This window comes from Sparus aurata, chromosome 22 (genome assembly GCF_900880675.1).
Source record: "Sparus aurata chromosome 22, fSpaAur1.1, whole genome shotgun sequence".
NCBI lineage: Eukaryota > Metazoa > Chordata > Actinopteri > Spariformes > Sparidae > Sparus > Sparus aurata.
The window spans coordinates 10,636,823-10,650,208 of record NC_044208.1 but is presented as its reverse complement, the minus strand read 5'-3'; the positions used below and the strand labels follow the sequence as shown (position 1 = coordinate 10,650,208).

The window sequence follows — 13,386 nt, the reverse complement described above, 5'->3', positions numbered from 1 at the left end:
CTTCAGAGAATAGGTTCACCACTGTTTTTTTGTTTTGTTTTGTTTTATTTAATCATCACATGTCCGTCATTGAGTTTAGTTTGGGAAAGGCTCATATTCACATTCACATCATAACTGTTGCGACATCAGCAATATTTAGTCGGAGCGGGCCTAGTTTGATCACAGTGTTATAAGCCTTGTCCATTTACAGGGAAAAAAATCACTGGTTAATCTTCAGAAGTGTGTTTTTTTTTAATTTTGTGCAAACAAATATTCATCAGAAGTCATATAATGTAGATATGTGGGGGTTTAGTGTGTTTCTCTATGCATTACCCATACACTTCCGTACAGCTGTCAGCACAGTCTGGCACCAAAGAAAGATTCAGAAGCTAGCATCACCCTGGTTCCCTCGTCAAAAAGCTTGTGGGATTTTTTCGTTTTTTCGAAAGTAAATTCTGTAGATTCCTACACGTTTTGTTCAGCAATATGGTCTTCACGGATGAACACCACTTTTGTGATTTTCGAAGCGTAAATTCAATCTCTTGAAGTGAAAAAACTAACATGAAGCTATAAAGAGACTACATTGCAGTTGCGTAATGTAACCTTAACCTACCCTCCAGTAAGCGTGTCACAGCACAATAACTATACACGTTTTCTATGAACTGATCAATTAACAAGTTGTAAAGTCGGAATCAGAATAGTCTGTAACTGAAGTAAAAACAACAATGGTGATGGCGTTTAATGTCTATGACGACTTTAATTCAGCCACTTGTTAGCAATCGCCATTTTTAAGACACATAAGCACTTTATAATAAAATTGTGTGGCATTTGATAATGTATTTTATGTCGTAGTACAAAACGTGGAAATACATGAAGCCCGTGGTAACCACAGACCTGATTTCAGACATTTAACCAAAAGTCAATTAAAAAACCTCAGACTTTGAAATGACAGAACCAGATGCTAGAACCAGAACCAGAACCGATTTCTGGGTTTTAGGACTACAAACTACACCATTCTAGCACAAAGATCTTCACTGATTGATTTTTTTATGTCTAAAAAAACTAAATAAACAAACACTCTTTGTTTTCATGATTGAATAAACTGAATAAACAATCTGACCTTAAAGGACAACATAATCCCATATTGTTCTACTTAGTTTATATTTGGCGGACCCTGCCATCTCTCTAGCTTCAATCACTGTTCTGGGGACCTTATTTTTACTCTGAGAACGGCTTGTTTATTCAGTCAAGGAGATTTATTATTTTGTAATATTGTATCATTACCTCATTTATATTATCAGCATTACATTGAGTTTGAATTTCTTCTCAAAAACTGTAATAGTGCCCCTTTAAGGTCAGTTTGTGTGTTCAGAAACGAAAATGAACAGATTGTTTATTTAGTTTTTCAGGCCTAAAAAAACATCATTGAAGATCTTTCGCTTCTGATTAAAAGCTGTTCCCCAAAGGTACAGAGTGCCCCTATAAAAACTCTGTCTGAACTCAGTCACACGAGTCTCTGTAGCTCCACAGCAGCGCGATCAGTGGAACATGAAGCTGTAGCCGCGGCTGTCAGCGGCTTTATACCCCGCCGCTGCGAGGACACGCCCCCCGGGTTCCCACCACTCACAGGGCAGAAAGTGATTAGCTCATCGCGGCTGTCAGTCACGCGTATGTACGGCGGCTTCCTGTGTGAACCGTTGGACTCGCTCTGTCTGCAGAGAGTCTCCGGTATGGGCAGCCGCCTTCTACTCCTCAACTTTTCACCGGAGATTTTACCACAGTTACTCTCCATTTGACACGGTTTACACCAGCTGGAGATGGATTTCTAAACGGAAATAAGCCGCAAGAGAGCCCGACGCGAGTTAAGTCGACCGTTTAGATTCATTTTGTTTTTTGTTGTTCGAGTTGTTGAAGGAAGAGGGAAAATGCCAGTTGCAACTCTTCTGCCTTTCACCGCGACCCCGAATAGGAAGTCTGCCAGCCCGACCTCGTTCAGGTTGACAGAGAAATTTATCTTGTTGTTAGTGTTCAGCGCTTTTATAACCCTGTGTTTCGGGGCCATTTTCTTCCTGCCGGACTCGTCCAAGCTGCTTAGCGGAGTTTTCTTTCATTCCTCCGCGGTGGAAACCAACACCCGCACCGGTCCGGACAGCAGCGACTCGGGTTCGGCTGGGAACGACGAGAGGGTTCTGGCCAAAATCAGGAAAGACCACGAAAAGGCTCTGATAGAGGCCAAGGATACGTTACAAAAACGGCCCGACGAGATAAAACAAGACATTATAAATGCGAAGGAAAAAGTTGCAAAGGAGAGTGTGGGTCAAGGTGGGAAGGATGTCAATAATTTACCTTTCGTTGAGTATCAACGCCCGCCCGGGACGACTGGACACGAACCCCTGGACCCCGAAACCAGGGAGAGACGGGCTAAAGTCAAAGAGGTGAGGATCTGTTGAGCTAGAGCACTCACATGCGTCATGCCAAACTCCGCCAAAAATCTGACATTTTATTATTTACATTGGCTTAGGGGAGCCGGTATTCATGGAAGAACGTGACTCAACACCTTACACAAATCCTGTATGTCCCTTGTATGATTCGGCGCACATATAATACAAAAATGAGGATTGAAGTGATTGAAATGTGAACTTTTACAGAATGTTCATTCGTTCTCTCGAAAGTCCCCTCCGCCGATATACCTCGCCGAGAGCGCCGGCAGGGTGAGCGTACGCCGAGTACACAACTTGGGATTTCACTGAGTAAAACCTGATTCTATAGTGGATCACTTGAAGCCGAAACACACCAAACACCCAGTAGTGTTCCGCTAACAATCTTATGTCATGTTGTGAGATTAACGCATACCTGTCGGTGAATTCGATCCGACGAGTTGGCAGGTTTTCAGACGGAGTTCTGCGTGACGTTTTTTCTTTCCACGAAATTTACCAGCAGCCTGTTCCTGGGGCAAAGGAAGGAATGCGTGCAGGATCCTCCACCCCCCTCCGGGCTTGTATACCTGCCTTTCGGGTTTTCCATGTCAGGACAATACGGGTGTGGTGCAACACGGGAATCATGCATGTGTGGCGGGAGGATTAAACACACCTTTAAGCCTCTCACATATTTTATATATGACCTAGATATACAGGGAGCTACACAGTTAGTAATCGTAGATGGGTATTTTAAGACAACCTGCGGATTTATGCATCGCTAGACAGCCTGATTTACTACTATTCATGTTATCACTTGGAGTCAGTGTCAGTGCATCTATGTATTCTATATTCTCTTTAATTTCATATCTTATACCCTCCTCTGATGTCCTGTCATGGTACACCTGTGAGAGCTAAACGTTAGCCTGCAGCATGGAAAATAATACCAACAGGTAGCCTGTCTGGTATCATTGTGTTATGTCACTGCACAGTTTGTGTGTGTGTGTGTGTGTGTGTGTGTGTGCGTGTGTGCGTGCGCGCAGAAACCACTTGAAAAGCCCAGTGGTGGAGTCTCAGAGATGGTTTCAGGTGGATGATGATCGGAGGCTATGTTGTCAGGCTGCTGCTTTATCTGTGGTGTCATGATCCCATCTCTCTGATGTAAGAATGTCCTTTAAAAGTTTTCACTAAACCTAGCTGGAGGTGGCAGTCATATCTTGGGTGTTATTTTGAGGATGAGCTTTCACATGGAGGCTGGTTGGAGAGCGGTTGTCACACGTAGATCTGCTCCGTGATCTGATTTCCATTTGCTCATTCAGGTGGTGTAACTGGTAGACTCCAGCAGAGGAGCATTGAGTGAGCGAGCAGATAAGGGCTTGGTGTCCTGATTGAGCTCATGTGGACAGTTTATTGACTTTAGATGGATTTGTATTGGCGTTTCATTGAAAATCATTTGAAAATGACATATCTGCAGATCATTCTGGCCCAGAGATGATATGAAGAAGGTGAGGATACAGCTTTAGGGTGGAATGCATAGGAATACAGTCGATGCTTCACAAAATGAAATATCGTGATGATGTATTTCACTAAAATCAACAAGACTTTTTGTTTGCTTTAAGGAGATCTTTGTATGTGAGAAGATTTTTAAAAGCAGAAACGAGCAAAGACCAATCAAATGGGATAAGGGATAGTCAGATTACTGACCTGGCTGACTATTTTCAGATTATCAGAATGAGTGTTTTTTGTGTCCGATTGCAGATTGATAAAAAAAATACAACACTTTGTCTGAAATAGTCGGCCAGTCTGAGTCTGTCGTCACCAGTCTGTGGCCCTACTCAATGTACTGCCCACGACACAAGCAGGTTGATTAGTTACACGTCACAAGTAATAGCCTATCAACACTGAATATTCTGAATCTGCAAGGTAATTTGTAAGTAAAGATATGAAATAAATGTACTAAGTGGACGTTGAGTAATAATAATAGGTATCGGCCCTGACATAACCATGTTGGTCAATCAATAGTTGGGATGTAAAATATATACTGAGCAAGTAAATTAATAACCTAACATTGGGAAATGTATATTATCAGCTATAATCGATCATATTTGTACAATTTTGGTGATAAAAGGAGATGATAATGTGAAACCAAATTGGAGCTGCCATGAGAAGCAGGTAATTATCGGTTTTTCGGTATTGGCAGGAAAAAAAACCCACTTGCCTTCTTGCATTCCTAACAGTTGGAGCCAAACCAATACTGGAGATTTGGGGCCCAGTACTGATACCTAAGGTATAGGTGACTGTAAAAATATATTGAAATCAATATTTCTGCAGATATTCTTATAAGCTGATAATGCGTAAACTTTCTTTTTTTAGTTTATTTTTTTTTTATTTACAGCGAACAAACAAATGTTTATGAAAAACTTGTGACAAAGATATGTATGTAACTGTGACAGGACATCAGTGCACTGAAATAGTAAACGTTGCTGGGAATTTGATCATTATAAATTACCCTCTGCATGTTTTTATGCATTATGTTATGTAAGAATAGTGATCATATTGGCAAATATCTGACAACATATACACAGAAACTGATATACCTGTGATAAGCCAATATCTGCCCATATCTGTCTGGCTCTACTAACAATCAGCTTTAATAGTCTAATTAGATCAATCTAATTTGATTAATCTAATACGATTATAATAAACTAATACAATCTTATCAGTTAACAGGAACACAGTTTCAGGACCTCGAAAAGATTTCTCACAATATTATGATAACCAAAATGCCCTACACTGCCCTGTCTTATCAATATATCACCAAGGTGTCGAGGTTGCAAGCGCTGCCCTGAAACCTAAAAAGACCACTAAATGTATTTGATATTAAAGACACACGGATTGAAATCTCAATAGTGGATGTTTCAGATCTTAAACAACATTACCTGCCACTAAAAGTTTAAGAAACCCTGCCATCACTGCTGCTGTCAACCGCACGAACGAGGCATTCATGTCAACTAGGCGCCATACTGTTTACCATTTGCAGATAGTGTGCATCCTCCTGTCAACAGCTTGTCATCACCGAACTTATACCGCAGATGGCTAATGTATTTGTCATCATATCGAAGGCAGTAGACACACCATCCATACAACGAGGACTCCAGCTGAGAGTTTGTACAGAGCAGTAGTCCTTAATAGACCTACATCAAAGTCCATACTATGCTAAATACCAGCAATTAATGTGAAAAGGATGGAGCTATTTCTGTTTGTAATTTTAAATTCTAACAGTTTGCTTTAGCGATGTATTGTCTTAATTTATAGCACATGTTGTGAATCTGAAGCGCTCGACTGAGCCCCTTAATCCCCAATTTCCTCCCTTCCAGCTCTCTGTTTATGTTTGGAAATTCATTTGAACTGTGTGACTTTCAAATCAGCAACAGCGAAGTGGAGGCAAAGTCAACATACATTATAGTAATGGGTCCCATTGAAGATGTTTTGTTTTGTTATGGCAGCTATCTGTGTTTGTATACAGATTGTCTTGCTCTGGGGTATTTTTTTCAAATGGCCATATATTATGGTGATTTCCAACTGGGGCTTAGGGCATCAGATATAATTTTTACTTAAGTCGCACAGATGCTGCTTTTTGAAAATTTTAGTAGCTCCAGCAGTATTGCTTAGCATATATTTAGATTTCCTTCTGTTTCTTTACCTTTTAAAAAACATCTTTGCCTTCATCAACTGTTGAACTGTTGTTGACATAATTAGGAAACTCATAAACCGATCCACTAGGGATTTAAACAATAAAATGAACTCCATTTTGAGATCACCTGTTGATTGCATCAGATTTTGACAACCTAAGTTACACAGGAGGATCTGAACTGCAATTTTTGTTAAAGCAACATCAGTTGAAATTTTAACGAGGATACAAGTTCTCTGAGAGGTTAGTCATCATGGCATCCCATACATATGTGCATCACTACAGGACACCGTTTCTTGTTTTTATATATATATATATATATATATATATATATATATATATATATATATATATATATATATATATAGATATATATATATATATGATATATATATATATATATATATATATATATATATATATATATATATATATCACACCCATAACCCTTTTCACACTGGTATGCCAAATTATGTGTGACCTAAATAATTGCACAGTGAAACAAGGAAACATTCGCTGTCATCAGAGATTTTAGACGTTTATTTGCTTAAAAAAATTAAGCAAACGATCTAATCGATTATCAAAAAAGTTAGAAAAAATGTAATAATTAAAAACATAATTAATCATTGCAGCTCTACTTAAGTGGCTACTGTGACATTTGAATGTGAATGCGTCTTGTGTGACAGCTGCTTAGATTATGAGGCTTGTCACTGAAAGGAAAAACATTGTTGCCCATCTGTAACTAGATGTGTCTCAATCTCTGTTTGCTCAGCGAAAACTCACAGTGGTATAGAAATGGTCCATGACAGTGCGATATTTTCTGACACTAAAACAAAGGCAAACTCTGCCAAAACCTTCAACCTAATGGTGCAACTAATGAAAACATTTTAGTGTGCTTTTCAGCTAAAATAAAAACATACAACTCAGCATGGTACTGGGTGTGTCAGACATGCTCTACTTATGGTGGAGTCAGATACAGTATCTTTCCATTTTTAACTGCAAAAGAGGAACAGTATTGTAATCATCAAGGCTACTAAAATGTCATGACAGCTCAACTTAATCGTGAGATAAAAATATTTCAGAGAATACCACATTGTCCCAGCAGTGAACCACATTTGATATGAGATGTTTGAATAGACGTCAGGGCAGATATTATTCTCCCTCTAACATTCAAGATAGGTCTGTTTCTGTGATAAAAATGCCACTGGAATAACTCAACAAGGAACCATAGAGTGTTTTTTGACAAACCCGTTCCAGCTTATAAGTAATTCAGATACATATTAACTAACAGTGCTGGCTCTGCCTTGTATGATTAAATGGTTGTTATGAGAAATGTCAGCTGGGGTGAGTCTTCATTTGCCTATTTCCCTGGTGATTTAGCTTTGCATTTGTGCTTGTCGGTGAGCAGACATGATACAATACGAAAAACCTGAAGCTACGTCCTGCTTTGAAAGGACTTAATTGGACATGTGGGTGTTATACATTTTAGGCATACAGCTGACGTGGGTCTCCAGAGAAGACTAAACGCGTAGCTCTAGATTACCTGCCACCATCAGAAAGGAGTGTAAGAGTCAAGCTATCAGACAAAACAACACTGTCAGTGTTATGACTTAGTTAAATTTTTTTTGTAGTGACTATTATATCTCGATATTACAAAAAAAAGGGGGATACGTTATTTGCAATGTAAGGCAACATATACGATTTAAAATGATGCAGCTCGATTGACCTCAGTGTATGTCATCCGCAGTGATCTATATAAGTGCACGTGGCTACTTTTTCATCATTTAATTTCCACTTTTATTCAGACAGTCTTTCCGATAATCAGACTACAGCAGTCTACAAAATAAGAGAAGCATCTTTTCAATACATAAACATTACAAAAATAAATCGTTTATCTGTCTGCAGTGCCTTACACGTTTGTTGTAATCTACAATAATATTGTTTTCACATGGCAGCTTTTAGATGAGGCATTTATAGGCTCTGCTGCACACGCCTCTCTCAGGGTTGGATGGCAAAGTTGACAGCGCCTCCTCAGATCTTGGCTGATTACCTGGGCTTGTTATTATTTATGGCTGCAGACGTTAGCTTCAGATGAAAATGGCTAACGTGATTAGTGATTGCTGTGAGGCAGACGGGTTAGGTAAAGCAGCAGGATGAAGAGATGAAGAGATACATTGCTGGTATATTTTTTTAGTGATGGTGTTGTTGATTTCCATCTCAGGGTCTTATATTGACACACTAACTGGCAACAACACTGGCAACTTGAGACTTAGGCAATTTAGGCTTTCATTGTCTGTTGTGTTCTTTTCTTTCTATTTCTTTTTAAAACATTTTTTTTTACAAAGAATTATTTCCCACTTAACTCCTGTGGCCTGGTGTTATTTAGTCTAGCTTCTTAAATTATTTGAGTAAAGTTCTTCTTATTCAACCACACCACCATCTGATCCAGATACCCAGTGATCTGCCCCTTGGAGGTGTGGTCTCAGTGGGCGAGCGTTGTGGACAGGCTGCAGGAGCCCCTCTGTTAGGGCTAAATAGCTTGTTGTGAGTGAACGCCACAATCTGAAAATCAGCTTAACCGCTTTGTCTGCTTGAAATCAAAGGGGTCTCTGGAGTGCCCAATTCTGTCTGCAGCCTGAGCTTCCACTCAGTGTCAGAGAGCCTGTTTTCACCTGGCATTAACATGCATCTTTTGATCTGATAACGTGGACAGCTTTAAGGCCTCATTCAGACAGAATCAGGGATTGAGGGCAAAACGGCAGTACTCCCATTAATTTGAGTGAGCGTAGTGTGTTGAGGCTGTGGCGGTGCACACCACAAGGGGAGCTAAACAAAATCCAGCTATCAGCAAGAAAAATGTTGAAACGGAATCAGCTTTGGAGAAACTCAGCCTGATGCTATCTTGCAGTTGCCAGACATGTAAGCTGGTGATCAGACTTGTACCATGAGTGACCAAAAATGCAATGGAGTGTAACATGTAATGTTTGACTGACCAGGTGGGAATGATGCTAAAGCTACTGCGAAAAAAACATTGCAGATCTTCAATGCTATTATGAAACAGTGGGGGGACAAATTAGACCGGTGGGCTGCCACAGTCCAGGTAATTAATGGGAAACATTGGTCTGACCTTTTTTTGTCCCCATTTGTCCCCAGTCAAACCAACATAGTGATACTGATTATACCTTTGTTAGCAGTCGGTCTGAATGGGTTAACTTGTCTTTGACTCCTCTAAACCAGGTTAAACTGTTTACCAAAGTCAGGCGGTTTCTAATTAGCAGACGCCTCTTTTATGGACTTAAACTCTATTTACGTTATTTAAAAGTCATTTTACCACCTCCATAAGAGAGACGGAGAATAAAAGGACTGTACTTTACAAATATGAGTGGTGAATGAAAGCACGTGGATCCAACTGAAACAGAAACCGAAACTCAACTTCCTTTGGTGATTTTGGCGTGTAATTCTGTATAATTCTGTGGTCAAGCACTGCACTTGGTGGAATTACTAGTCATGACAAGAGTCTCTTTAAACCGAGCTGAGCAGAGATTAACCTGTGGCAGTGTATGTACCAGTTAAAAATGCGTGTTTAGTGGAGCTGCGTCACACTTCCTGTTTAAAAGAGGAATCGGTTTCTGCTGGTTGTCAGTCTATCTGTTGTGGAAACCCCAACTGTTGATCTCTTGAGAACAATAGTTCTGGAAAGTTGTGAAATTTCATATCACAATCACACAGGAGCTGTCACTGAGATGTGTCTCATGCATACTCATTGAAGCATATCTCTACGCTTGCTTGACAGATTTCCATGCTCATTACCTGCTGTAATTTTGAAATACTTCACTTTAGAATTATACAATCCTTATTGCCATTTCTCTGTTGACCAGTCTTGTCACAAGCCATTTCTAAAGGTTGTTCAGTTACTTTTCTACTATATAAACTGTGGAAACTAATGACCTACTATAAATTGATCTTTGAGTCTTTGTTAATGTCATTTGGAAATTTTGTATGTTATCAGTTCTTTTATTCATTCAGCCACAGCAGGCTGCTGAACTCAGGTTTTTAATCCCATCACAATTCCTGACCTTGTTTTACCTTAAACTGGCATTAGACAACTTTTCTGCTATCTTCATTCTGAGGTAAACTGATTGCACAGTGTAATGACTGTAGAAGAGTAACGAGAAGAAGAATAGATTGGTTCCTTATAAGGCTTGCTTTCACTATGCTACTTGGTCTTCCACTAGGCTTGATTTTTCCTGAAAAAATAAAGGACAGATTACAGCACAAAGGAAACAAAGAAGGTGAAAAGGGTGGATGATAGAAACCAAAGTTGAGCAAAAGTTAACAGATGGGCATTTACTAGATGGAGAGGCATCTTGTCTCCAGGTCTGTTCCGCCCGTTCATATGTTTTCCCTTAGGCCGAAGAAATGCCTGCTTTTATGAACATGTTTGTTTATATCTAATGGTATCCCCCTGGAACATACATAGTATACAGGCAAGTATGTTAACAGCTACATTCATAATGTCATAACATGACATGTCATAACATTTACTGCATGTCGAACTCTCCTTGAGCAAGATACTGAACCCCAAATTACTCCTTGTGCACTTGGCACCTTGCATGGCAGCCTCCGCCATCAGTGTATGAATGTGTGTGTGAGTAGGTGAATGTGGTCAAGTGTTGTGAAGTGATTTGAGCGGTCAGTAGACTGGCAAAATGCAATAGAAATGCAAGTCCTGGATTTCTGTTACACATGGTTCAAAATCCTGACCAGGCTTCAATTAGGTGTTTTACTCTGCCTCTAAATAGCACTGAGATTGGTTTTCCCTGGTCAAATTGGGATTCTTAAGGGCATTTTTGTTTTGGATGGTAGCCATATTGCTGTCGTTGCAACAGCAGCGGCAACAGTAACACCACAGGGAAAAGCTAGGACGGGAAAAAGTTGAAAAATTGTCATCATTTTTTCCGGTTTGGTTTGTCCCAATGATTCCCACAGTCAAATGTACAAAGTTTGAATTTGGAAGATGGCTCTAAATGTTTGGAAAATCTAAATCTGTCTGTTACACTGTATTCTCGGGACACCCTGGATCTCAACTGAAGCTCTATTCCTGTGGCAGCGTTTTTAATATAATGACAGGCTTGTTGCTAATTATTAAACACAGACTCACCTTTTCTGCTCTGAGTAACGGCTGCTGTCCTGTCTGACTCATCACCCTGCCTTTGTGTGTGTGTATGTGTGCATGTGCGTGTGTGTACTAGTGTGCGTCTGCGATGTGATGAGATGGAACACGTTGCTGTTTAAGTATGCAGATGAGATGCAAATGGGCATTTGACTGGCCATAAGGACAGAGTGTTTGCAGTATTTACTCCTTTCAACTCACTATCTTAAAGGACAATTGCCCAACACCCTGTCAGCCTGCCGTCTCTGTCAACACCTCTTCTTTAAAATGCTCGTGCACACTGACTGAATTTATGCGCACACACACACACACACACACACACACACACACACACACACACACACACACACACACACACGTCTTGCTGTTCAGAGAGCTGTGGATTAGAGGCTGGAGGTTTGTGAAGGTTTCTCCTCACTGTCCAAAGCTGACTATCTTTTATCTCCTCCATTTCTACATGCCTATCATCTCTTCCCCTTTCCTTTCCTCTCTCCTCCCTCTTGTCCACTTCATTCCACCGTTGTTGATGCGCCACTCCCTGCCTCTCCTCGTTCCCTTTCTGCTCTGCTGTCTTCAGGATACAGTTCAGTTGTTTTTGCCCACTCCCAACACGATTGTCTCTCAACTGTGCGTGCATGTGTGGGTGTGTCTTTGCAAGCATGCATGTGTTTCACCAAAAAAAGAAGCCGTTTTGCTGCTTCACCAACCTTTAGAGCCTGAAATAAGATTCTCTGTTTCTGTCTCTTGCTGTCTCTTTCCCAGGCTAACTTGGCAGCCTATTTCTGTATCGACCATTTGAACTAATTGCCTCGGGTTCTGTGGTCCTACTTCTTTTAGAGTGGATACCAGATGTGTGTGTCAGTGTGTGTGCGTGTGTGTGTGTGTGTGTGTGTGTGTGTGTGTGTGTCAGACAGCTTCTGCTGGTCTCTCCAGGTGCTTTCTTTAATTGTCTAATGGCAATGATAGCTGTACTTATGTGAGTATGTACATTAATATTCTAATACAGACAGAGAATTCCTTTCAGTTTTCTGGCAATGGAAGCCCAGTTCATTTCCAATTCTAATTTGGTAAAGATGTAGACAAGTCATCAATAGCTGTGTTTACGTGGGAGCATTTGAATGAGGGCCTAATAATGTGAACACTTTGATCAAAACAAACTGGGCCATTTGGAAAGGACTTGAACTCTTTAAATCTTTTCAATGATTTGATCAAAGGAGGAAAATTCATCATGTAAACAGTTCTCTGATTGCTCTCTATTTTTAGAATATCCATACTTTGCATGCTCGCCTGTTTGCGTTAGATCAAAAAGTGTCACATCCCTTCTGCTCATGTCATCAGGTTTAAGCCCTCTGCAGAGAAGGAGAGTGGCATTTTCTGTACTTCTTCTGTTCTAATCAACATAAATGGAAAAGGACAGATGTACTGCTGCATTGTTCTCTGAACTGAAACTTGAAACCATTGCAATCGTGACATAAAAGCTGCTTTATTTCTCCTCTGTGGAAATGTATGCTTCACCACCACTGGTCTAGGCGCAGGCAGGATTTTAGTTACTTTTCTAGTTCAAATGATAGTAGCATTGAACTTGGCTCTGTTGAGAGGTGGAATGATTAGTTAACAAAGTAGTTGATGATGAATAGTCGAGGTATTTTCAAGAAGCCATGATGCCTCAAACTGAGAACTAAAACATACCTTTCTTTGTATTTTCCTTTTTGGTTAAATGCCAGTTATATTTGATATTGGATTTCACTACAATTTGCTGCACCTTGCTGGTAGTTAAACTACATTCATATTTTGTGCTGCGTCAAGTATTTCAACAACTTTTTGGATAATTTTTGGTAGTTTAACTACTCAATTTAGAAACCACTATTTTGGCCAATAACATCAAATAGATATATTATTTTTTTTATTTAAAAAAAAAAAAAAAAGATCTATACGATATAAATTTTATTTTATTTTTCTTTGATCTCAAAGTGGATGAGGTGGAAGCCTTTGTGAATCACCAGATAAGTCCCGACAAAATGCTTTCAAATCTCTACCCAAAATGTCCAAAGTGTTTGTGAAGTTCAACACTGTGTCCCAGCCAGTGCAGCATGTGAGCGGCTTTTTAATGTTGGTTAAGTTGTTTTTAG

General features: G+C 39.9%; 1 protein-coding gene across 1 annotated transcript in view; it reads left to right on the top strand.

Moving 5' to 3' along the window:
• The first annotated feature begins 1,665 nt into the window (after positions 1–1,665).
• The window catches only part of man1a1 (mannosidase, alpha, class 1A, member 1), a 160,389-nt gene continuing 148,668 nt past the window's right edge, over positions 1,666–13,386 (top strand). Inside the window, exon 1 of the mRNA XM_030406309.1 lies at positions 1,666–2,414. Coding sequence (XP_030262169.1) covers positions 1,905–2,414 — 510 coding nt within the window. The 5' untranslated portion in view covers positions 1,666–1,904. The remainder of the gene's footprint in view (positions 2,415–13,386) is intronic.